General features: G+C 38.7%; 1 protein-coding gene, 1 long non-coding RNA gene and 1 pseudogene across 2 annotated transcripts; all 3 read right to left on the bottom strand.

The window, feature by feature from the left end:
• Window positions 1-2395: 2395 nt before the first annotated feature.
• Window positions 2396-3722, bottom strand: LOC140865928 (uncharacterized). Its single transcript, XM_073270769.1, has one exon. The coding sequence runs from the start codon at window positions 3702-3704 to the stop codon at window positions 2622-2624; it is 1083 nt and encodes a 360-aa protein (XP_073126870.1). The 5' UTR covers window positions 3705-3722; the 3' UTR covers window positions 2396-2621.
• Window positions 3723-8061: 4339 nt separating this feature from the next.
• Window positions 8062-8568, bottom strand: LOC140860061 (uncharacterized). Its single transcript, XR_012143585.1, has 3 exons — window positions 8431-8568; window positions 8232-8339; window positions 8062-8126 (listed from the first exon to the last, which is right to left on the bottom strand). It is a non-coding gene; the product is annotated as an uncharacterized lncRNA (long non-coding RNA).
• Window positions 8569-22529: 13961 nt separating this feature from the next.
• Window positions 22530-25523, bottom strand: LOC140861328 (auxin response factor 6-like; annotated as a pseudogene).
• Window positions 25524-27316: the final 1793 nt, after the last annotated feature.

Raw genomic sequence — 27316 nt, forward strand, 5'->3', positions numbered from 1 at the left:
GTGGCTGAGAATAATTGGAGAAGATTAGCCTTCAGTTTAAATCGATAATACGAGAGTTAGTTGGTAACTAACTGATTATCTTCATCTACCTTTAAAGTCGATCTTTGATATCCTTTTTTCGGTAACAAAGCACAATATTGTTAATCCTCTGAGAATCGAAGCTGATGCTATCTTCTTCTTGTTCATAGAGAATTTAGAGATTTAAGTCTTGTACGATTGTATCTCTGAGAAGATTGAGTGTTGTATCTTTGATTATATATGTTGATTTAGTGGAGTCATATTGGGAGAACCCAAGAACCTTGGATGTAGGATAGAAATATCCGAACCAAGTAAAATTATTGCGTCGTTGTGTTCTTATTTTCTGGCATTCGTTTGGTTGAATTGCATGAATACCTGTCATTTATAACAATGATCCACTGAAGTTTATATTTACCTGTAAATTACCGAATAAATTAATCAGTGCGAAATTATTTTTAATAGTTAATTAAATGGGTGAAAATGATGCAGATCCTACCAATTATAATGCAATGAAATAAAGGCGACTACATGCAACCAATTAAATGTTGTAGTTGACTAGGTGTATTTGATCACAAAGTCAACTGAAAGAACAAAAACTGATACAGAATTACTCGGGCCAATCTCATCTACATTAAAAATTTTCTATTAATATTATATTATATTGGTGGGATTTTATATATAATTTTTTTTATCTATAAAATAATCGTTTATGATATACGGGATAAACTTTATTCGAATTAATATGAATTATGCATATTTTAAGTATTGGATGCAATAATTATCTCTGAATTGAGCAATTAAAATATAACGCTTGAGTCGTTGTGCGGTTTCAAAAGTTTAAGTTGTACTGTTATAACACTATTATAAATGATAAATTGCACCCTGAGTATTCTAGTTGAATCTGAAGGTCGATATTTATCCATAAGGGTTGGTCTTCTAAAATAATGTAAACCCACACATTAATAAATATAAAATGTTAGATATATTTAATTTTTAAGACATTACTCCTGCTATTTTGCTTTCCACTCGGTCCACATATGCAATTAAGGGGAAAAAGATCCTTTGCTGTGAAGAGAGAAACAGCATTGGTGCTATGCATTGAAAAAACCTTGATTTGCAATATTTTATGTGTGTAATTAATTAAACATATTATTTTTTAATCCTGTGATATGAATTAGAGAAGCTAATTCAATGCACAGTATCTGATGTTGTTTCTCTCTCCACAGCAGAGGATCCAAATTCCAATTAAGATTGGATTAGATGTTTGGTCGATGGCATAATCACGGCTGCTCATCTCTTTCAACTCGAGCCAAAAATTATCTATTGCTAGCTATTTATTGTAGCACATTATTATGAAATATATTTTAAGTAGTGGAAATTTTTATTCATAGCTTGCTCTATATATAGATATAAGTAGGGATATTTCTTATTCAGAAAAGGGATTTAATTCATTTATCTATTAGTTAATAAGTTTGGTGCCTGCCATAATAATTATCTGATAACCAAATTCCATCTTCCTTAAAATGTAAATATTTTAATTTCTTTTATTTGTTGATAATGTTTTCAATTAAAAGTGATAGTCATTCTTTAAAACTAAAATCAAATTTGTACATGTAAATTACATAAATACAAATAATCGAACCGAAAGAAATATTTTAAGAAAGAAAACTCACTGAAGGGTCGTTGTATAGAGAAGTACTTCCTTTCTATGCTCAAGTCATATATAAACAAAAAATGATTTAGCTAGCTTGTTAGATTTGTTTGAGTTATATATTTATGCTGCCACAAGGCATCATAATTTTATGGAAAAATTGCTTTTTTGGTCCTGTATGTTTGTTACTTTGCGATTTCAGTCCTTTATATTTTCAGATTTCAGTTTTAGTCCGCTATTTTTATTGTTTTGGCAATTTTAGTTCTTTTTTCGACGTGACGCAGACGTGGCACCAATTCAGTGCTGATGTAGAGCTGACGTGTACAGTGCCACGTAAGCATTTTCGAATAAAAATGACCGAAATTGCCAAAAATCAAAACATGCAGGATTAAAATTGAAATGTGAAAACATAAAGGACCAAAATCGCAAAGTGACAAACATATCGGATTAAATTTGTAATTTTTCCTAATTTTATTTAGAGCTGTTTAATTATTGTACATTTGCGTAATTGGGTGATTCGATGCAATTATACAGGTAGTATATTAATCTTCAATTTTATTTTGTGGCACAAAGTACAGATAGATATATATATATATATATATATATATATATATATATTTGTAATTAGTAACATTTGATACATAAAGATACACTTTGATTGATGATTCCAAACGCAGCAATTATTATGCAAGTTTTGAAATATACAGCAAATTCCAAACACATGAATTTACATAAACTTGCCAAGGATTTTTTATTCATGACATAATCAATTCAAGAACATTTACATGAAATTTTAACTGTTTTTAGATTTCAGTAAATGTGGATCAAAACCAAATTTTAAAAAAAAAATTGAAAAAAAACTCACACACAATTAGAAAACGAACGGAAGATACGATTAATCCAAGGAAAGCCTGGATTATTTTAGTTTGAGTTTCATTGGAAATTATTGAAATCAAAAGCCAAATCCACCAAGCATTCCTCCGAGGAAATCAAGACCTCCTCCACCCCCGGATAAAGATTGTAATAAATCCAGTCCTCCGGCGCCACCAAACCCGCCGTTCATTAATGATTGCAAGAATTCTTGACTTCCACCGCCGCCACCAAAACCGCCGGCGCCGCCATTAAAACTAGAATAGAGCTGCATCAACTGTTGATATCCATTACCACCAGCAGCTCCAAAACCACCTGTGCCTCCGCCAAATCCACCAGCTCCAAGGCCGGTTGTGCCGCCAGCTAGTAAGGCCTGTGTCATAGCGTTATTGTTCTGTATGATTTGCTGTAAATGCTGAAGAAACATCATCTGATTCTGATCTCTCTGCCTGTTCACCATAGACATATTGTGCTGCAGAGCCGTGAATCCTGCCGGTGCCGGAATCCCAGAAACCGGTGGCGGTGGAACGAAATGATGTTGCACGGGGGGAGGAGCCATATTATTATAATACTGTGGGCCATTAATGAATCCCTGATCAGGAGCAGATCTAGTAGTACTAGTACCCACTTTACTCGCGCAGTGCAAATGCGCATCAAATCCACACAAATTACATCTATAAATCCAGTGATCCGAGCCCACCCTTTTGCATATATCACAGCAAAAATCCTTAGTAGGATAAGGCGATCCGAACGTAAGCTCAAGCTTATGAACATGAGTGGCATGAGAAACCGACAAAGGCAAGGCGGAACACAGTATATGCAAATCATTGCCGCATGGCTTGCAGTGATACGAGAAGCCGTCGCCGATTTCCCCGCAAGCATCACACTTGAACTTCCCGTCTGCATACGCGGGTTGCGTCAAGAGGGTGAAAGCGTGGTCTTTGTGACATGGGTGGGTGATTTTCTTTGGCATTTCGAAGCATTTTTTGTGCAGAAAAAAGCTGCACACAGTGCAAGAGTAGATGGAACCAGAAGGTTGGAGCTTGCATCCTGAACAACAACTTGTCGGGGTAATTTGTTGAGGGACATAGTCGTTGCAAAGCTTCAAGGGATGGGGGTGGCTCAAATGGGTTACTTTGGGGGATTCTGAGGTTATTTTCCCCATTGCCTCTCACTCACAAGATTAATTAGCTAGCTATGGACGGTATATAACACCAATGATATTCCATTTTAATTACGTGTTTGATCAAGACAAAGAGTGGACTTTTTTTTTTTTTTTTTTTTTTTTTTTTATCATACCAGCTGCCTCTTTTTTGTTTTATTTATTGTTACTGTTATATATTTACTTATTAATTATTAATTATTAATATTAATAAAACGCGTTTGATTGATTAAGATTAAGATTAAGATAGTAGACTTTCTGAGAACATGTTTTTATTTTTTATTTTTAGTTCAACGTATAGGATGTTGTACCCTTTTTGCGTTATTTGTTCGAGGAGTGACATGGCGATGTGTATATTTCGTGTAAAATATCCGAAGTGTATATTTCCTTTTATGAAAATTAAATAGGTATCCAAGTCTTTGATATTTTATAAAAATTGCACAATTAATTAATTTTGTTAACGCGATTTATTTTGCACACATGTTCGTGCTGCAGATAACAAATCAACGTCAAATCCAACATTGAGTTAAAATTTCACATACGAAAAGACTGATCGAGGAATCTTGCTCGAAGATTTCATCATTTCTTGCTAAAAATTTTCATGGTTTCTTGTTCAAACTTGATGTGTGAAAAATCTGAAAAATTATATTATGATGAATGTATTATGTGGGTCTAGAAAATATTATAGGTCAATAAAAGAATATTTTGTATATTCAATGTAATTGTAATAACCCAAATCCTTATTTGAATAAAAGCATAATTAAAGTTGTGATTAAAGAGTTGTTAATTAACTATTGATAATGAATCGGTTAATAGAGGATCAATATGTGGGGATCCACCGACCAATATAATTCAGATTATTTTATCACAATTAATCCAATTAGACGAATGAGATTGTGACGCGTGTCAGATAAGATAAAGTTCGGATATTCTGAACTAGTCCGGATCCAACCTATATATAGGAGTCGATTTCATTGGTTTCTTCACCGATTTCCCTCAGCTTATCTCTCGAGTTTCTAGCCTTATACCTTAGGTTTTCTAGCCAGTTCTAGGGTATAGTTTAGTGTTGAGAAGGTTCGAAAGTAGTGTCAGATTGAGGAGGGGTCACCATCAGATCAAGACGTCATCAGCGGGCTGACGACGGACGTAGGTATAACCCTAAAGCCTTCAGTATTGAGTTAAGAATCATGTTTAGTAATTATAGATTTGGTATGATAGTAATTTCAGCATGTTGGTATTGCTTAGGTTCAGACGAGTAGACTTTGATCAGATTTTTTAGTGAGGTACGTGATGATTGTCTGAGATATCCAAGCATAGTATACACACTTATATGCTTCATTTCTATCTGTTGCATTATACATGATTTACTGTTTTGCTCTATTATGCATGACATATCACATTGGACCTGATATCTTTGAGATACACCTCATTTGTTGGGACCGCTCAGCCATGTTATGGATTGTGGACGGTTCGGTATCAAGAGATACAGTGTCCGACGGGACACATGAGCACTGATGACCCTAGACATAGTAGGTCCATGTCTTGTTCATGAGTGTGGGAGCCAAAACATGCCTAGGGAAGATCAGAAAGTACTACACACTCACGCGCCTCTAAACTGAGCATGAGATTATAGACTTGATCCTTGATATCCAAGAATAGTGCATTTTCATGCATCATATCGATTTGTATACTCCTACATTCTCGTATTTGGTGATTTTCGCTCACGTCCTTGTTTTTATCTTAGACACCCCATTTCACGGGACAAGTCTTAGGTTGGACGGATCGGACTACCAGGGAAGTGTTTAGAGCACTGGAGTCCTCGGTGGTGATCCAGTTGATGTTGCTTGGTTTCTCGTATTCTCGTGCATGGTTGTGATTACTGTTGTGCTTTTATTAAAGTTTAAGACTAAGATTATCATCTGTGTTTTCGTTTGGGGTTGTAAATGTACTTAAGTTATTTCCGTTGTTTAATTGATGTTGTAGTTAACTTTAATTGTGCATGATTATTAGTCTGTTTAGTGGTGTCTCAGGTAAGAACGCTACATTTAGTGGTATCAGAGCACATGCATATATATTTTGAGACATTAGAAATCCTGTTATGAGGATTTAGAGTTTGATTTTGAGTTCCTTTCAGATGTCATGAGGAGGAAGCAGTCACGGTAGTGCTGGTCATGGCCGTTATGGCGACGATGTTGCAGGTCGAGAAAATCGTCGTAGAGATCGTGATGGAAGGCATCAAAGATACCATGATGAAAAAAGATGCAGGGACCGCTTCCACATTATAGATTTCATGAAGGACCTCCACAGGTGACTGGAGATGAAATGCTGAAGTTTGCTGAAGCTTGGGTCAATATCATGGAGCAATGCTTTCGAGTTTTGCATTATGACGAGGATGAGAAGATGGAGGTAGCTGATTTTATGATCCAAGGGAAAGCTCGAAAATGGTGGAAATCTGATTTCGCGATTCTATCTCAACAGCACAGGAAGATTCATTGGGAGAATTTCCTTCATGCCTTTATCAACCATAATTTTCCGCTAGTTGTTCGTCAAGATAAGGAGATGCACTACAACAAAAACGCTAAAAGAAAAGGGTGAAAAACCGTTGTTAAAGGGGGATTTAAAACCGATATTAATGGCTATGTTGTTAAAAACACGGTCATAGACAACGGTGAAAAACCGTTGTCTAAGATGTTAAACCACAACGGTGTATAAGCGTTGTATTATTGAAAATAAAACGATGTCTTATATCAAATACGACATCGGTTTTACAACAGTTTTCCACCTTGTCTTTGATCGTAATAGACAACAGTTTCACAACGTTTTTAACCGTTGTCTTTTAGTGTGTTTACAACGTTTTAAAACCGTTGTCTTTGATCAACATAGACAACGTTTTTTTAGAAAAAAAAACCGTTGTGTTTAGTCTAATTAGCCACAAGTTTTTTTTTTATCAAAATTAAAACCATTGTATTTTAGTTTAAATAAACAATCAATTTACAAAAACTAATTGCTCTCATATTTAAAACATCATAAAATGTGCATTAGTTGATCAAAACAACTTACAATTCTTAAAAATTGATCATAATCTATCTAGTTTCGAGTAAATTAAGTTCAAAACATCAATTTAGATAAAATTAATGTGCTACAAGCCTTGTATTTCCATTGTCAAATACTTTCTGGAACAAGACATCACAAAAGCATCCACAAGCAATTCCCCCACTAACATCTTTAGCCCCTCTCCATCCAAACCTTTTTTCTCTTTGGACAGACCTACAATATAAAATAGACAAATGTAAAAGTAAGAAACTTAATTATAATATCAACAAAACTATGGAACTAAAGATGGAGTCCAATAATATAAGGATTATGTAAAAATATCTAAACACCCAGAAAGGAAAGATGAGCAAGAAGATTAAGTTGTATCAAAAGGAAAAACATTAGAAATATTTTAAAAGAGGGAGCAGTTTTCGTAAGAGGTTGCAAGTGCTTGCATATATAAGCTCTTCTCTCAGAAAATTTATGGATAAAACGTGAAAAGTACAAGTACTATATGCATCAAAAGCTGCTGCCATGGTTTTTTTGTATCAAGAGAAATTGATGATTCACAATCAAGGGACAATTAATCAATGCTAAAAGGTAGTAATATTAACCTGATTCTTATACCAAAACCAAAGAACAGTAAATTACTAGATGGGAAAAAGTTTCAAATTCTAAACCAACAAAAGATTGAATCGGTTTTTTGAATAAACAACCTTTAAATAGAACCTTTTTCAAGATCCACTCAAATCGGCAATTTTTGGATATATCAATGCCCTGAACTCGATTAAATACCACCAATCATCACTAACAAAGGACCAATAAATAGATTAGAAAGAAATCTAAATCTACATCCAACCATCTATTATATTTTTGGATATACCAATGATCAAACACCGATGGTTAAAAACGCAAAATTATGAAAGCCATATATATACCTAATCATAAATATGATCTTGTATGCATTCAGCCATCTTGGAGCGCACCTCATCAATTTCTTCCATAGTGTACTCTGCTTTCATGAACTGGAAACACTCACGTGAGGTATAGTATTAAAACCAACCATTAATGAATTCCTAAAATAAAATAAATATATATAATATTCAAATTTTTTAAGAGAGAGATCATAGTACTATTGATCGTATTGAATCCCTCCCAATATTTGACACTTGTTCAGTAATCTGTTTCATAAATCTCATTACGTAATAACCACATTGTTTCACGTCTGGTTGTCTAGGAGCCTATCATAAAAAAGTAAAATTATTAATGAGAAATATACCAATAAAAGAAAATCAGCTCGGTATAAAATTATATATACATGCCTGTATTACATCCCATTGCACACTTTTTCTTCCTTTTCTTCCCTTATTTGAATTAAACAATCTCAACGCCCTACGTATATAACGTACATTGATTAAAGTTGATGTATGATATGGCTAAGAGAATTCAACAATCACAACTAAATCAAATGCTTAAGAAAAAGGAATATGAACTCACATTTCCACCACATATTTCCAATCTTCGTCGTGAATGCGATGACTTAGAGAATCAAGCAAATAGACAGCCTCTTTGTAAGGTTCAATGACAGTAAGAATCCAATGACAACTACACACAATCACATAATTAGTACTGCACAAAATTCAATAAATTTTCAAAAATACAATAGAAAATGGTATTGCACGTAATTCTGGCTTACCCGAGACTACTTGGCACCAAAACCAATTGATTTACCGATGCATCACTCAGTCTATCTGCTAAAACACTCGCTCTCAGATTCAACATTTCAATTTTGCTGGTTTTGTCTTGTGTAGTTTTCTGCAAACATGGAATGCTGTGTGGTTTTACAAATATGAACTTATCGTCTTTCTTTTCTTTCACCAACCTTTTGTAAAGATGCCTATTATTTCAAATAAACAAAAATCATTATACTGAATATGATACCAATTAAAGTTATACATCTTATACACTAATTACTAAGCTACGAAAAAAATTTTAAGTTGCTGAAAGACTTACCACATGTAAGCAACTACACAATTTTCTGAAAGTGGCTCGAAGTGATATAAAGGACTGATGTCGTCAATGTGCAAATTCAACTCATAATCATCTCCAAATATCCCATGATCGAAACGCAGTGGTAAATTATTGCCATCACGAAGAACATTCTTACAATAACAATACAACATGCGCAATGATCTTGGCACACTTGAAGCCAACGGCTGGTTCTCTCTTACAAATGTAGTTTTCTTCCTCTGACGCTTTTAATTAATGTAATTGTAAACATGTTAAGTGAAATACTAAAGAATTCATCATAATTTACAAAGAAATATAAGTGCACATGTACCTCGTGTCGCAAGATAATCAAGTGTGTTGGCCAAGCCACATGTGTTCCCACGGCATCACCAAAGAGTTCACATTCATGTGGAATCGGAACCGGCAAACGTGCTGATTTTTGTAGTGCTTCATCAATGGATACACGCATGAAATTCAATGGTAATGGAACACCATGCAGTAATTTACTAGGTCCATTGACCTCAAAAATTGTTCCACAAGCAACAACATCTGAGCTAGACTCCAATGTCAAAAATACCGGTTTACCCTAAAAAACAAATAACGAGATCAATTAGTGGCACTAACTCTTTATTTCACAAATATTAAGTAATATATATAGCAACAAGTGATTAAATACCTGTAGAGAAACAGATTTGTCCACAACTTGCATCTCGATGTCATCCAAATCCTCATGATTAGGCGAATTGTTGTCGGTTTTCAGAAAGGGTTCATTGAGCTTATGTAACTTCACCGAGCAACTACCTTTCTCACTGTCTAGAGCACTTTTTTTGTACACAAATGCTTCAAGTTTTTGAATACGTGTATCTTGTTTTTATATTCGTGCATCTTGTTCGGATATTAATTTCTTAGCCTCCGACAACTCTTTCTTTTGCTCAATAACCAAATCTCTGTCAACATCGACATTCTTCCATACTCTACCAACATTAAAATATAATGTTGGAGTGACATGACCTCCAACAGCCCTCACACGCCCACCATGTTCGTATGATTCGAGTGCTTTTGTCAAGATATCTTCTTTTGTCCCTATCATGTTCAGTTTACCCTCACGCTTTTGTTGTATGTAATCATCCTGTAATGGAATTGAGAAAGAAATAATTATTTTACAAGATTTCATTGAAATTAAACAATAGATTGTGATGTTGAGAAATCTCACTATCTTCTCTACTGCCATTTTCAAATCGCTTCCTTCAAATTCCCCTTCTTTATTGACTCGACCTTTCTTCCAAATAATAGCTCTATTGATCTCATCATCATCAGATAATTCATTTGCCTACAAAAAATAACAATCAAATGATATATACCAACAAAAGTGCGTGCTTTCCAGTGTATTGTAAACTTACAATTTCTTCGGCATAGCGTGCATATCCCTTACGAGCAAGACGATGGGGGTACAAGTTCTGTTTTCTTCGTTCTTTTTGTTTCTCACTCAGTTTCTAATCAAGTCAAACATTCAACATATAAAATTTATTTATTCCAAAAATTAACAAATGATCAACTTACTTTACAAGTAAAAAGAAACTTACAGTGAAGTCATCGGACATGCGACTAATGACAAAAGAACTCCAATCATCTTGTGCAATACCATATCCAGTCGGTGGTTCATTCAACTCCTCCGGTTTATCAAGCTTGCTCAAGATGAAAGTCTGAGTGAGATAGGTTTTAAATTGACGCCACTTAGTATTTTCCGAACTCAAACATCCCTTCTTCTAGCTTTGGTGAACATCATACGTCAACTATAAAAAAAATAATTGGAAATTTTATAACCATATGAATATTGAAATGCATGAATCATGATAAAGATTTTAATATTCATTTTGAAATAAGAATGTTAAGTGATTTTATATCAGATCAGTGGAACAACATTAACATATGAAACTATCAACCTGAAAATTCCACGTGATTACCTTGAAAAGTGAAGAAATTCACAAGCTGATACTTTGAAAATATTGTAAATTATAGAGCATTTTGCAATCAAATGTGACCAAATATTTATGATATCAAAGCACAATAACTATGCAAAAAATTATAAACATTGGTTTCAAAATATCAGTACTTCAAAATAGCAACAAGAATTGGAAATAAATGACAATTTAATCCAAAAAGCAAATAAATGGCAGAAGCAACTAATTTACTTACATTAACAGATTCCCATATCAATTCTTTGACTCCATTTGGAACTTGCTTCCAAGACTTGTAACTTATCTTAACTTTTTCTCGAGCTAGCACCCCAATATAACTTTGCATTTCAGCAGCAAAGTCTCCTACTGGCTGTCCAAGTTTATTTAATCTTACTATCTTCCGAATTCCTTGAACCCTTCTCCTAGCAATCTTATCTAGATGTGTACGACCTCTAGGTGTTCTTGTTGTTTCAGTATCTATAGATTCGAACACCGTATTTCCCTCCAAACTCTTCTCGCTGATGGCATATCCAACTTTTTCTTTACCCTTCCTACTCATTGCGGACAATTGTAATCTGATTCTGTTGATAAAAAAAGAGAGTAGTGAATTCTTTCATCAGAGTGCCAAGTTAACTCCTTGGATATCGTCTTATTCCGAAACATTCTTTGAAATCTTGGAATAGGTGGGAAATACCACAAGACCTTTGCCGGAACTCCTTCTTTTACTTTAGACTTGTTGCCCACCTTCCACCTTGACGTCCCACAAGTAGGGCAATTGATAAAATCTTCATACTCCTTTCGGTATAAGATACAATCATTAGGGCATGCATGAATTCTAACATAATCCATTCCTAATGCACGTAAGCTTTTCTTTGCATCAGACAATGACAAAGGCAATTCATTTTCACCTGGAAGCATTTCTCCAAACAGAAGAAGCAGATCAGTGAAACTTTTATCACTCAAACTATATTTTGCCTTGAAGTTAAATAGTTTCACAATTGCAGATAACTTTGTGAATTTAGTGCATCCTGGATATAAAGGTTTCTCAGCATCTTCTAGTAGCTTAGTGAATTGATCTGGATTCTCAGAATAACTATCATATACACCATGTACCATATCTATTGGTTCTTCAGCAAAATCTTTGTGTTCAACTTTCCCAGCTCGATCATCATACTTCATTGAGCTTTTACTCGTATATCTTTCCCCATGTCATATCCATGTATGATATGTTAAATCTATCCCATTACAGTACAAATATGCCCTTATAGTTTTGACATTTTTCTTCTTCATATTACCACATTTTGCACAAGGGCAAGGGATTGCATCAGGATCGTCGGCATTTTGCAATGCAAATTTCAAGAAAGACTCTACTCCAATATCATATTCAGTTGATAATCTATGCTTAGACATCCAATCTTTGTCCATTTTAGATATAACCAAGCAGCCAGAAATAAGACAACACCTACCTTCAAAAAATTTTACATCATACAACAAGATATTAAAACAATCTCAAGTAAAGAATAATAACAAAAAAATCATAATCAATTTATTTATCCGAATTCTTGTAGTGAATAAGTAGTAGCATATAAATTCCAACAGACGGATCGAGCTCGGGGTGAAATCTGGAAGCTTGAGAAAGCTTGGAGTCGGCTCTAATGGAGGGAGACGGCTTGGAGGGGAAGGAAATGAAGAAAAGAAGTCAATCCCAAGTATAAATATCTATTAAAGTCCAAAATTGCGTTTTAATCCCTGAAATTTCCAAAATTTTCAAAATAGACCCTGATCAAAATCAAGTCGGCTCTTGAACTCTGGAATCTCCGATTATCTCAAATAAAGTCAATTAAGATAAAATCGGGGCGTTACAACATGCATGAATAAAAGCGACTTCTTTTGTAACATTTCGCTCAGCTCAAAGACGAGACTCAAAACACAAGTATGCAACTATGGGAAATGAAACTCAACACAAAAATTGTGGGTGTTAATGTGAGAGTGGCTGCCCCTAGGTGCTACTACCCAACCTTAACTCTATTTTTTGCAACCAAGGCATAACCCGAGTAAGCAGACTAAAAAGCCCTTAACTCGATCTTACCTTAACCGGATTCGACCCCGCTCGAACCGAAACTCTCCAAACACTACAAACTAACCATAGGTCTAGTCTATAACCTCATTTGACAGCCCAAGCAATACAAGAACAAATCAACTTTGGACAGCCCCTTATTTCTTCCCAAAAATTCTGCACCGACACCTCAACTTCAAAGACCCATAACTCATTGAATACTTAACCGAAACGAACCCATTTTATACCAACGCGACCACAACATTATAACCTAGACCTGGGACCAGCCCTAACCACGCCCAGACCTCGTTCAGTTCCTCCCCTGCCCCGAAACCAGACTGCCCTGCCCATGGAGGTCAACACCTTACAACCATTCTACTTGGAGGAAACCATCCCAATCCCTTTTCCCTTGCCTCTACCTCCTTCCAAACCACCAAACACAACTATAGACATGTCTTAGGACTTTCCACAAACACTTAGGCAGCCCTCAACCACCCTACATTTTAAAAATTGTAAGAATTTCAAAATTTAAGAAAAGGTGAGGTGCAAGAACATAGTAGTTAGCTTTAATGCCCAAGGAATGCTCATACTTGCCTTGGCTTGAAAAGATAAAAGAAAACGATGGAACCTAGCTAGAATACACGACCCAACAGTTGCTTGACCTCCTAAGACTAGAGCTCCGGTCGGCTATGGTGGTTGTAGGTTGGCGGCGACAGCGGGAAAACAAGAGAAAGAAGTCGATGCATCGGCTAGTGAGAAACGAGAGAGAGAGAGGGGGAGAGGCGTGAGGAAGGGGTTATTTTGGGGGCTAGGGTTTGGGTTTTAATTTGTTGTGTGTGTTGTGTTTAAAATATTATAATATGTAGTATTTTAAATGGTGTGTGTAAAAGCGTTAGTCTCAAAATTATAAAAGTGCTACTATAGTTATTACAATATTTGCACTACACACTCAAAGCCCCTCAAACACTCTTAAGTTTAAAAAAAATTCAAGAATTGAATTAAATACTTAAATCTCATTTTCCGGGTTTGAAAATGCTAAATTTTGGAAAAGTTTAAAAAAACAAACTTAGGAATGCGATAAAAGCGATTTTTTTGACACCCGAAAAATTCTAAAATCAGCATTTCATCTATTTTCCTCAATTCTCAAAAATATTAACTCTTGAAATAAAATTTAGGAATTTTCTGCCGAAACCCACCATCATCGTATGCCGGAACCGGAAGTCACTGGACTCAAGAAATCTCAATAATAAATAACTTAAATTATTTGAGCACTTAAACTTTAATGGAAACTTAAACAATTAAATCCAAGGAATTAAAAATCATAATTATTAAAATGAATTTAGGCACTATCTTAGGAATTAAAATCAACACTTTAAATATTTTGATGTCGCAACGATAAATAAGATTTTTAAATAATAAACAGAGCGATTAAAATAATTTAAACAAACTAGAAGAACGTTTAAAAGTAATTTATATAAATACACAAACGGAATAAAAACATTTAAAACGACTTTGATAGTTAAAATCATTTAAAATAAATAATCTAGACATTTAAAATAATTTAAAATAACTAACCGCTAAACTTAAGTTATTTAAAATAAATAAGTTGGGCAATCAAAAGTATTTAAATAAATAAGCTAAACAGTTAAAATAATTTAAATGAATAAACGAAACAATTAAAATCATTTAAATATGCAAGCTTAAACCTTTAAAATATTTAAAATAATTTAAATTGCACAATAAAATTATTTAGACAGATAAACGTAAACAATTAAAAATATTAATTAAATAGTTAGTAAAATAAAATCATTTGAATAAATATTAAAAATATTTATTAACACATAATTCACATAAAGAATTTAAATCAATTAAACTTAAAAAAATAATAATCTCAATATTTATTAAATTTATTCATGTGATTTAGTAGATTGGATTTTAGGCGTCACAAATTGATTGCGGAGCAGGTCCAAGAACTATTGCAGGCCGGGCACATCAAGGAGGTACAGTTCCCTACTTGGTTATCTAACGTGGTACTGGTGCCAAAGGCTACAAGGAAGTGGCAGATGTGTGTGGATTTTCGGGATCTAAATAAATCTTGCCCGAAGGACTGTTATCCTTTACCCCAGATTGACCAGTTGGTGGATTCCACGTCCAGGTGTGAACTGCTCTGCTTCATGGATGCATACCAGGGGTATCATCAAATTTCTATAGCCCTGGAAGATCAGGACAAAGTCAGCTTTGTCACGTCGGGAGGTACTTTTTGTTACGTGGTTATGCCATTTGGGTTAAAAAATGCAGGGGCCAAGTATCAAAGGATGATGGACAAAGTATTCCGGGAGCAAATGGGTCGGAATGTGGAGGTGTACGTGGATGACATACTGGTGAAATCCAGGACCCGAGAATGTTTTATATCTGGCCTGGAAGAAACTTTTGCCATAGTTCGGCAGTATGGAATCAAGTTAAACCCAACCAAGTGCATGTTTGGAGTGAAAAGTGGTAAATTTCTGGGGTTCATAGTGACCGAACGAGGGATAGAAGTAAACCCAGAAAAAGTGAAAATGTTACAGGAGATGCCTTCGCCCACATCAATCAAGGAGGTTCAGCAGTTGACTGGGAGAATTACAGCCCTGGCTCGGTTCATTGCCCGATCTTCTCATCGCAGTTATCACTTTTTTCAGGTGTTGCGCAAGGCCCAGAAGTTTGGTTGGACTGAGCAATGTGAGCAGTACTTTCAGGAATTGAAGGAGCATCTGGCTAGCTTGTCTGTCTTGGTTAAAACCAGAGCCGTGAGAAAGGTTATGAATATACCTATCTACTACGGAGCAGGCGGTCAGCACTGTTTTAATAAAAGAGGAAGAGGGAGATCAGAGGCCTGTGTATTATGTCAGTCATGCTTTGAAGGGGTCGGAAGCCAGATATACCGAGATTGAGAAGATGGCCCTAGCCTTGGTAATAACAGCGCGGAAATTGAGACCATATTTCCTGTCCCACCCGGTAACTTTCCTTACTAACAGTCCTCTGGGGCGAGTCATGACTCATCCAGATGCCTCGGGGAGGCTTGTGAAGTGGACGGTAGAATTGGGAGAATGTGACATTGAGTACCAGCCTCGTAAGGCCATCAAAGCCAAGGCCTTATCCGATTTTTTGACAGAGGTGGTCACGTTTGGTCAAGAAGAAGTATGGAGAGTATTCGTGGACGGAGCCAGTGGTATTGAAGGCAGTGGTTTAGGAGTCATTCTGATTTCACCCACCCAGGAGAAAATCAAAATAGCTGTGAAATTGGATTTTCATGCCTCCAACAATGAAGCCGAGTATGAAGCAGTAGTGGCCGGGATGAAACAGGCTCAAGAGGTCGGGGCAAGCCACAATATAATTTACTCTGACTCACAATTGGATGTTCAGCAGGTGAAGAAAACCTTCTTTACCCTAGAGGTAATATTGATGAAGTACTTAGGGATAATTGAGGAGCTCGGTGCAGGTTTCATTACTTGGAGCATAGAGCAGATACCTTGGGCAGAAAATATGGAAGCAGATGCCTTGGCCAAAGAAAGCAGTAGCCGGGGGAAATGAGGATGATAGGGAGTCTCTGGTACAAAAAGAATTGGTGGCTACCATAGAAGCCCTGGAACGGGTCTCCCGAGAAGATACATGGATGGCCCCGAGAGTAAAATACCTCACAAGGGGGGATCTTTCGGCGGATGAGGGGCAAGCTCGGGTAATGCGAAGACAAGCACCCCGATTTGCCCTCCTTGGTGGTATGTTGTATAGGCGTTCCTATCAGGGCCCACTAATTAGATGCTTGACGGACGGGGAAATAGAGTATGTTTTAAGGGAAGTGCATGAAGGATGCTGTGGGAACCATGGAGGGTCTATGAGTCTGGCTCGAAGGGTACTTCTGTCAGGATACTGGTGGCCCACTTTGCAGGATGATTCATAAAAAATGGCTCGGTCTTGCGATGGATGTCAGAGGTTTGGCAATACACAACACAACCCAACAAGCAATCTTAAGCCGATATGGACTTCGTGCCCTTTCGATCAATGGGGTCTGGACATAGTGGGCCCTTTCCCACAAGCTCAGGCTCAGAAGAAATTCTTGCTGGTAACGGTGGATTATTTTTCCAAATGGGTGGAGGCGGAGCCCCTATAAAAAATAACAGAAGGAGAGGTGATGAAATTCCTTTGGAAAAATATAGTGTGTCGGTTTGGGCTCCCGCGGAAGTTTGTTTCGGACAATGGTAGACAATTACAGGGGCAGAAGCTGGCAGATTGGTTTGCAGAGATGGGCATTAAACAGGACTTTAATTCAGTGGCTTATCCACAAAGTAATGGCCAAACTGAGGTAACCAACCGTACTATTTTTCGATCCTTGCAGGCCTGACTGTATGGAATAAGGAAAGAATGGGTAGAAGAGATCCCAAGTGTGCTGTGGGCCTATCGCACTACTCCTCATACTGCCACACAAGAATCACCCTTTAGCCTGGTATACGGTTCTGAGGCCATTCTGCCGGTAGAGATTGGAAAACCCTCAGCTCGGGTTATGGCTTATGATGGTACAGAGGAAGGAGTCCGGGCACAAGAGTTAGATCTAATTGAAGAGCGAAGGGACAAAGCAGCTCGAATAATGGAGGTCTATCGAGCCCGTGTGATGAAAGCTTACAATCGAAAGGTCAAGATCCGGGAATTTCAAGAAGGAGAGTTCGTGTTAAAGAGGGTTAATCCAGCAGGGGAATTGGGGAAGTTAGATGCCCGATGGGAGGGGCCATACAAGCTCATACGAAGGGTGGGTATTAACACTTGGTACCTAGAATATGATCAGGGACGTTTGCTCAAACGACCCTGGAATGCAGTACATCTAAAGAAATATTTTTCTTAATTTTTGTAGTTAATGTTTATTAATGAAAGTATTTATTCATGCAAGAAAGTTTCTCTTACGAAGCCCGGGAGGTTCCATGCCCCGACACTTATTTAATCCCAAGGCATTTATAAGCCCTTGAAACTCTATAAGCCCGGGAGATTCCATGCCCCGGCACCTATTTAAGCCCAAGGCATTTATAAGCCCTTGGCACTCTATAAGCCTGGGAGGTTCCATGTACCGGCACCTATTTAAGCCCAAGGCATTTATAAGCCCTTGGAACTCTATAAGTCCGGGAGGTTCCATGCCCCGACATCTATTTAAGCCCAAGACATTTATAAGCCCTTGGCACTCTATAAGCCCGGGAGGTTCCATGCTCCGACACCTATTTAAGCCCAAGGCATTTATAAGCCCTTGGCACTCTATAAGCCCGGGAGGTTCTATGCCCCAACACCTATTTAAACCCAAGGAATTTATAAGCCTTTGCCACTCTATAAGCCCAGGAGGTTCCATGCCCTGACACCTATTTAAACCCAAGGCATTTATAAGCCATTGGCACTCTATAAGCCCGGGAGGTTCCATGCCCCGACACCTATTCAAGCCCAAGACATTTATAAGACCTTGGCATTCTATAAGCCCGGGAGGTTCCATGCCCCGTCACCTATTTAAACCTAAGGCATTTATAAGCCCTTGACACTCTATAAGTCCAGGAGTTTTCATGTCCGGCACCTATTTAAACCCAAAGAATTATAAGCCCTTGACACTTTATTAGCCCGGGAGGTTCCATGCCCCGGAACCTATTTTAAGCCTTGATACTTATTATTTATTTATAATCAGAATTCAAAGTATTGAGCAGTTGAAGAAGAATATAGAAATCAAGAAATTTAGTTTGCATAGAAGGGAAATTACAAGGCGAGGGGCTTTTATGGCCCAATTACAGACATAGCCTATACTAAGGGGTCATTGGGGGCATCCCCACCCTCGAGAGTTGGGGTCTTGGTTGGCTGGGAAGAAGTTGTTCCGAAAGGTGCCGCAGGGCCTGGGAGAGAATCAATGGCTTTATCCAAATCCGGGAATTCTTTTTGCTCAGTAGACCAAAGCCCGACTTCTTCAAATTGATCGCGACATTTATAAAAGCCAGTCTGGAAGAAAGCGTAGGATTTGTCTACTACAGCCTATTGGAATTCCGCCGATGTAAGGAAAGAGGCATTGAGTTCCTATTCAGACTTTAAGCGGGTTTCCAGGGCTGAAACCTCTTTTTCAGCCTTATCCTTGGCTGCTGCCACCTCGGCTCGGGCTTCTGCAGCTTCGTGTTGGGCCGCCTCCAGTTGAGTAGTGACTGCCGTGAGGAGATCTTGGCTTCGACCAACAGCAGCATGATATTGGGCAAGATCAACCTAAGCAGAGTATAGGGCTTTATCAGCCACGTCCAAGGAAGAACGAAGGCTTGAAACCACCTGGTCATGAGTCTGCCTCGTCATTTCCAGCTCTTGCTCTAGCTTCTTGTTTAGCTCCACAGCAGCCGACATCTCTCCGCCTATATATGTGCTCGGTCTCTCTTGATCCGGCCAAACCGGGTCGCATATTCATGGCTGTCCACCAGCATATGTAGTCCCTGAAAACACAAGTATTAGGAAGGGAAAGATGAATACCATTAAAGCCAGAAAAAGTAGACTTACGGATAGAATCCGATTGGTGCCCTCTAAGTACTTGACATTCGGGCCTTGATGGTAAAGGTGGTTCTTCTCTGTAGGGGTTAGGAGGTCCTTCAGTATCCGTACTCCTCGACCAGAGACCCCGGCTTTGAATATATTCTCCCTGGAACCTAGAGGGCTAGAGCCCTGAGCAGCTTGGTAAAATGGTGCCAGGGGTCGGAAAGAAGGAGAAAGGGGAGCCACCTCTTCTGGCTTACTTATAATGACCATGTCTGGTTCCTCCACAGCTTTCTTTTTACGAATCAGGAGGGAGGAGGGTTCAACAACAGGGGAGGCAGGCTCATCAGCTCTTTCGGTTTCCAAGGAAGGAAGCACGGGGGGCACACGACAGAAGGCGATGGGGTGGCAAGCATGGGGGCAATTATGAATGAGGGATGCTCTCGGGCCTGTCCTCTCGCGCCCGGAGTTCCTCAGCCAGTTGGAGGACTCTCGTTTTCCTGGCCGCCTCCGCAGCCCGGGATTCCTCTTTTTGTTGAGCAGCCGCCTTCTCGGCTGCCCGTTTTTCAGCAAAGGCCTGCTTCATTAATCGAGATTTTTTATTTTTTTTCTTGGGGGATGGTTCTTATGTACAAGAAATAGTGAGAGTTGTATATTAGTGATAGCATATAAAGAAAGACAAGTGAATAATGGCAATAAAGCATACCAGGAGTTGGGCCCGGGGCCTCATACTCATCGATTATCCGGTCCACCGGATCGACAACTCGGGCGCCCAGCCCATAAGCAATCAAACTCTTCTCCTCCAAGAGAGGGGCTGAAGGAAACTTATGGTTTTCCACCAGCTCTTGGAAGCGGAGATATGGTTCTTCAAACTTATAGTTCCTAGGGAGTTCGGGTTGGGGCGAAAGAGCTGTCAAGAATTGGGTGGGTCTTGTCCGGGCAGAAGGTAGCTGAATGTAAAAGAATCTTTCTTTCCAGCCCTCCAAAAGGAGGGGGTGTCGTCTAGGAAACGAGAGTTTTGCCAAGCATTCAAAGAGAAGGTCATCTCGGTAAAACGACAAACATAGTAGTAGTGGAAAACAAGAGGGGTGATGTCCAAGTGGTGTGTTTTGAAAAGAACATAGGTGGCGGCCATCATTCGGAAAGCATTTGGATGAAATTGATTCAAGGGTACCTTGTAAAAAGCGGAAACCTTATAGTATAAAGGGTGGAGCGGGAAGCGGAGCCCATTTCGGAGCTGCTCCCTGAAAAAAGCATAAAAGCCCTCGGGAGGTTGGTCAGCCCTGCCTACGGGGCCGGGGATAATAATGGAGTAAGAAGGGGGAATATTACCCATGGCTAGGAGTTCCTCTATGGACTCCGGGCGAAGAGTGCTGGTGAAATTGGAAAACTAGGGACCTTCAGAGTTTGGTTTGTGGGAGGACAAAAGGGGGCGCAAGTTGCGTAACTTTGGCCTTCCCCTTATCTTTAGAAGCCCCAGCTGGGGCCTTTTTATGGCAAGAGGAAGAAGGAGCCATGGTCACTAGGGCAGAAGAAGTAATTGGGGGAGGAGAATGGTGGCGCAAGGTAGCTGACTCCACACTAGAGGAGCAGCGAGCATTGGCACTGAAAGTGGAGGATGCAAATTCCGACATTTTCAATAGGTAAAAAGGGAAGAAGAAAGGAAAATCTAATAGAGGATAGACAGAAAACTTACAGGGAAAAATATTGAGCGTGAAGAAAATCCTGGAGAGTTGGCCGGAGAGCAAAATAGTAGGAGGATGGCAGTTGAGAATTGCGAAGGAAGCGAGGGTGCAGAGAGAAGAGAAGGTGAATCAGGGAATGGGAGAAGGAGTATATATAGGTGTGGGAATTAAATCAAGGCCGTGGATTTAAAGATGATCAGATGGTGGGGGTGAGCCTGGGAAGATGGACCGGGCAGGGTAATTATGATACGGGCAGCTGAAAGGACAGGTAGCGTGTACTGACCCTTGCCCGTCACTTCAACTTCTAGGGCTGACGTCGGCCCTAGCAGGTTTTTGAAATTTAAAAAATAGATTTCTCCCGCTCATCGAGATAAAGGCATCAGGGCTATTCTTCGGGACAACGAGCAGGGCTCTAGCCCGACTATTTTAGGGAGGAGTGGTGATGCCCCGGGAAGCTAGAGGCATCAGGGCTATTCTTCGGGACAGCGAGCAGGGGTCTAGGCCGACTATTTTTAGGGAGGCGTGGTGATGCCCCGGGAAGCTAGAGGCATCAGGGCTATTCTCTGGGACAACGAGTAGGGCTCTAGCCCGACTATTTTAGGGAGGAGTGGTGATACCCCGGGAAGTCAGGGGTGTCAGGGCCACGGGAAGGCAAGGGCATTAGGGCTGTCCCCTTGTAGGAGAGTAAGTAGGGTTTGACGAGGTCGGACTAGTAGCTCGGAGATAAGGGAGTAGCTCATCCCGGATAGATGCGTGAGCCTGGAAAGACTAAGTCTTCATGACTTGGACAACACCCATCTCTCAGGGGCATGATCCCCACGTTGCCATAACCCCGAGCCTTCCGGCTTGATCGTGCGTGACGAGTAAACGAGGGCAACCCCTGCACCCACGACCCAGATCGTGGCCACTACCCTTAAATTGCGGAGGCACTCTCTCACTCTAAGGCTTATAAATACCTTGCATCAGGTATCAGTAGAGGTATGTTCATCTAAAATCCCAAAGGCACTATACTCATTTTCCCTTAAAAAGCCCACTCTATTTTCTAAGTCTGACTTAAGCATCAGAGTGGCCCCGCCGAAAAACCTTCCGGCGCCCCACTAACGTGTTTTTGCTGTCTTCCCTTGTGTGCAGATTGGGTCAGGAAAAAAAATATTATCTACCATCCTTACCACTCGGCTAGCTCGTCAGGCCCATCTCGCTATCCTGATAGCCCGGACACCCATTTTAGCAAAACATCATCAGTATATATTTTTTGGGTGATGTTACATACACACGAAAGGTTACATATTAGGTTACACATTGTATATACACTACAAGAAAAATGGCTAAAGACAACGCTTTTTCCGCGTTGTTAATGTCCCCAAAAAAGCGTTGTCGTAGCCAGTGTTGTAAAAGACTATGGTCAAAGACAACACGGAAAAAGCGTTGTCGTTTCTGAAAAAAACAACGCTTTTTAAGCGTCGTTGTATTTGAAAAAGACAACGCTTCAAAAAAGCGTTGTCTTTTCTGGTAAAGACAACGCTTCTAGCGTTGTCTTTTTTTAAACAAAAAACAAAAATAAAATTAAACCACAAATTTTCAATATTATAAATCACTCAAAATTCAAAAATTTCTAAAATAAAATTTAGTATACAATCTTCCAATATTATAAATCATTCAAATAAATAAATAATCGAATTCTAAATTAATGAACACTAAGAAAAAACTATGCATTAATCTCGAAAAACTTTGATTCCTTCCTTCAGCACATGTTAGCGTCCCAAGCTTTCATAAAAGCCGCAACAATCTCTTTTCCTTTAATTTGTATCTCCATACTGCAAATTATTAAAAATAAAAACAAACATAAAACAAATATGAATAGATTAAAATGGAAAGTACTAAACTTAAACAATTATTTATCAGTAAAAGAACATGAATTTAAAAAAATTATGTTGTTGGATTGTTCCCAGAAGTGATAAAGAGGGGAGCCCTGGTGGCCATGGTCGCTTCAGTCTCAGAGAAAATGGTGATGGGTACATTGGGAATGTTGTTAAAGGTTCAATTTCCCACAAAGACACTCTTGGCTGCCTCTCCCCAGCAGTAGATTCGTCCCAGTCGACCTCCATTAAACAAGTTAACATTCAATTTCACGACAAGAATTAAAAATGAATAAATTATGTTCGATATCTTTGGATTCAGACCAACCAAGAAGAACAAAAAAACACAACACTCTAAACTTTTGTATTATATGAAATCAATGGGCAGGAACATTGTATGTGTTCACCTTAACTGAACGCCAGTGTGAATTTGGCCATCTGGTAGGATCTAAATCACCTATCCCGGTTATTGTGCCCATGTAACTGAATCAATAAGAGGTCAGAAATCTCACAAAATTATGCAACTTGAACATCTATCAATACCATAGGGAACTCACCATACACAAACAAAGGAGGATGGACAGAAAATAGAATTGAGAAAAATAAACATACCGTCGAACACTAGATTCTTCGGTTTCAAACAGCATCCGGAAACGCATGCCCACAGACACTTGAGTGTGATAAACGGCTTTTACAAATTTGGCCAGAGGTATGACAAATTCGGATGGACTAGCTCTGAAATTTTTTAAGTTAGTATAATCATGAGATATTGCATACTCTCCTAGGTTGGTAGAATCATGCGATAAAGGCAGCACATGCACACCTTGGTAGTGTTGGAAAGAACAAAGTTACCTGGGATTATAAAATATGGTGAAACGGCTATTTGTTGCAGCTGCATGAGCAGCAACAGCAAGAAGGACGAGATGCATACTATCACTTGATAAAACTGATGAAGGCATCACAGTTTGTGGTCGATTAGCACGCCTTATACCGAGAAGCAACTGATTCTTCTCATTCCTGATAAATGCCCAAAAAGCATCGCATGGTTCAGTACTGATCAGACGTAGCACTTGAGGAAAAAGAAACTCATCACTTTTTTCAATGTTTTGCAAGGTGAAAATCCACCATGAGTACTGGTGTCACTGGCAGTCAAAGTTTTGCAAAAGTAATTTGTTGGCTGTTTATTGGGGGTTCCTAAATCTGCCGAAAGAAATGAAATCTCTTTCTGCTCTTGCTGCAAAAACAGTAATAAAAGAATAAAAATAACCCAGAAAAAAAAAACAAAGTTGACTTATAAAAGAGGAAGAAAAAGTTGATGAAGATTTAGAGAACATACTGGGCTCAGCGGTTGCAAGGTCATTTGGGCGTAAACCTCGTCTGTCTCTAAATCAGCCTACTTGAATAAAACATTAAGATTCTACAAGAGAACTCCAATAACTGCAATAGGAACACAACAAAACTTGAAAGAAAAAAAAAAAAGCGTACATGAATTGTCACGTTATGAAGCTGGCAAATGAGTTGCGGAGGCAAGCTAGGGTAATTAGGTATCTGTGCATCAACTTCCTTTTTGGTAGATACAACAACCTGTGCAGTAGCCAGTATGTATCAAGAAACAATGACATTCAACAGAACTTTCGCGTGTAGGATATATCAATCTCCTCATTACTGAACCAGAGTGCTCAAAGTGAATGATTGAATTCGAATCTCCATACAAAATACCGGGGATTTAACAATTGAAAATCATGAAGAGAGAAATTAAACGCTCTCAAAATTGGATGTGGTAAGATAAGCTGTTTCTTGTTTTGTAGATACAGTCATAAAAACAATATACCTCCCAATTCATTGCCAAAAAATAAGAAAAATAGTTTGTTATTTACACAAACTACAATTGAAATACACAAGCAAGAATCAAACCTGTTCACTGTGACCCTGAGGAAAATACACTACATGGCTTCCAATAACAGGCAAAGAAACAAGAGGACCCGCACAGGCATGCCAAAGTTCAGAATTTAGGCAGTTCTTGTCTCCTGCTAATCAAATTCGAACAAAACTATTTAGTTCGTGTTAAAACAGTGCTAAAGACGTGAGAATTAACCTTAATTCCAGTTTCTCAATTGCCAGACTGAGGCCTAACCACTTTTCCAAATCACGAGGTGTATAGTCAAGAATGGAAATATAACATACTCTTTCAAGAAAATGACTTGCTGGCACTTACAAATGGTTAATATTCAACTTATACGCCCAAAAACATACTTAAATTCAAGAAAAGGAACAAAGTAAGTTTACCGTCAGGAGATTGCTGGTTTAGACCAACCGCGGAGAGTTTTATTTTGCAGATTCGATAAGAAAAAGGTTGGAGCAGAAAAATTACAGCCAACAACTACACATTTGCATCACAAAATCCCCAACCTAAGATTCCCAAAAGCAAAGCTGCTCCATTTGCCTCAATTCTACCCCCAAAATAGCACAATATCCACACCCTGTACTCTTGAGTAACCCACTAAAATCTAAAGCATGAGCTGGATTTCCGTGCTATCCACATCCCTTTATCAACTCAACAACTACGGGGTTAGAAACTTGGAGAAATAATGAAAATTGAAGTATTCATAGAGGGTACCGAAGCTAAAGGACCCAAAGCTTTTTACACTCAAATCATTATGAACATGGCCAGGTGTTCCATTGGGGTGGTCCATATCAGGAGAAACCAAACCTCTTGCCATATCTCAAATTTCATGAATTAAGATTCGAAAACCGAATGCATCTCTTCTATGGAGATAGACCAAGATTACAATCTCAGCTTCATTATGCAAAAGAAAACACTTTCGGAGAAATGTGGACTCTCATACATCATTGTAACCCAACATTAACATTTTCCTTTCAATATCCAAGCATGAATTAATACTAAAAAAACAGCCATGTATCATTTCTAGCTCTCTGGAGAGGATATCATGAATTTAAGCTTTGCACATTCAGCAATTTCAAGATGTCTAAAACAATATTCAGTACTACAATACCATAAGAAAATCTACAACACATTTGGTGTAGTGAACCTTACCTGAATAACCTACTAAACAGAACTTAGGCATGCAATTAACTTAATTAAACGGATAACAGAATAAAACTGCGAAAACCATAAACAATATACAATCCCAAGGCAAGGAATCTGTAAAATACCCAAAAATTATACAACCAGATCGAACAGCTGTATCAATCCAAATAACAACAGAATAAAACCTAGGCGAAGCTCCAGCTGGCCAACCACTGCCTAGCCCATCTTGGATCCACCCGCCTCGTCCAATCGCAAATCTGCCCCATGAAATAGGGTGTCCAGAAACACAGAGTACGAGACGTGAGCATAAGATGCTCAGTACGAGAGTATGAGTATACATGCATGCAAAGTGAACTCCCTATAACTCGAGGTCAAGGATCAGATACAAAGACAGACCGGGCCCTGGTATGTAGCACGCTGTGCCGTCGCTTCAGGAGGTGGCTCCCATACCATAATACCAATGGATTTACCGGACCCAAAGCCATGGAAGTCCTTCCACTAACAGAATAGGGTACAACCCTACTAATAGACATTTCGAAGGAGATAGCTCAGTATGCAATGAATGCAGCATAAATCAATGACATATAAACCATGCAGTCACATAATACATGCATACTCAGTCAGGATATCTCGAACAGTACTTTCGTACCTCAAATCAGTGCAAGCTCTACCAATTCTAGGTCCACGCCTATAGTCTGCTCTACACTGCCAAATGATACTACTATCATTAAAGTGCTCTAAAAGCCTTAACTAAGCTATTGCATACTCCTAAATATTTTTAGGAAGCAAAAGCTATACCTTCATCCGTCGTTAGCCCTTTGATGTCGATGCCTCCAGAACTTGGGCACAACTCCGTTAAGACTCCCGAATGCCTCGCCGACCTCCGGGCCAAGCCTAAGAAGACTAGAACAACTCGAAAACGTCTAAAAAGAGAGGAAATTCTCGGAATTGGCAAATCAAAATGAAGCCTCGGCCTTCTATTTATAGACCACGATCGGAACCTCCGATCCTTGATCGGAACTTCCGATCTTCGATCGGAACGTCCGATCCTGCCATCGGAGCTTCCGAACATTGTTATCTGCCACGTGTCAAACTATCACTGGTTGACTTCGGATAGGGGCGATCGGAGCTTCCGATCCCTGCATCGGAGCTTCCGATCCGTCCGGTACCTAATCTATTTAATTAGCGTTGATTAATCCCTTAATCACTGATTTTGGTTACGGGCTACTACATTCTCCACCACTTAAGATATTTCATCCTCGAAATCAGATCTTAAGTACCGAATGTAATACAGAAATCAGAAACATTCTTTATTCAAATCAAACGTTTACAGAGTTTGCAACTGAATACAACTTAAGAATGAAATCAAAACAACTCAGGATGGTCTTCACGCATCCTGTTCTCAAGCTCCCAAGTAGCTTCCTCAGTGCCTCGGCGCTGCCACTGAACTAAAACCAGAGAAAT

This window comes from Henckelia pumila, chromosome 4 (assembly GCF_033568475.1).
Source record: "Henckelia pumila isolate YLH828 chromosome 4, ASM3356847v2, whole genome shotgun sequence".
In the NCBI taxonomy this organism is placed as follows: Eukaryota; Viridiplantae; Streptophyta; class Magnoliopsida; order Lamiales; family Gesneriaceae; genus Henckelia; species Henckelia pumila.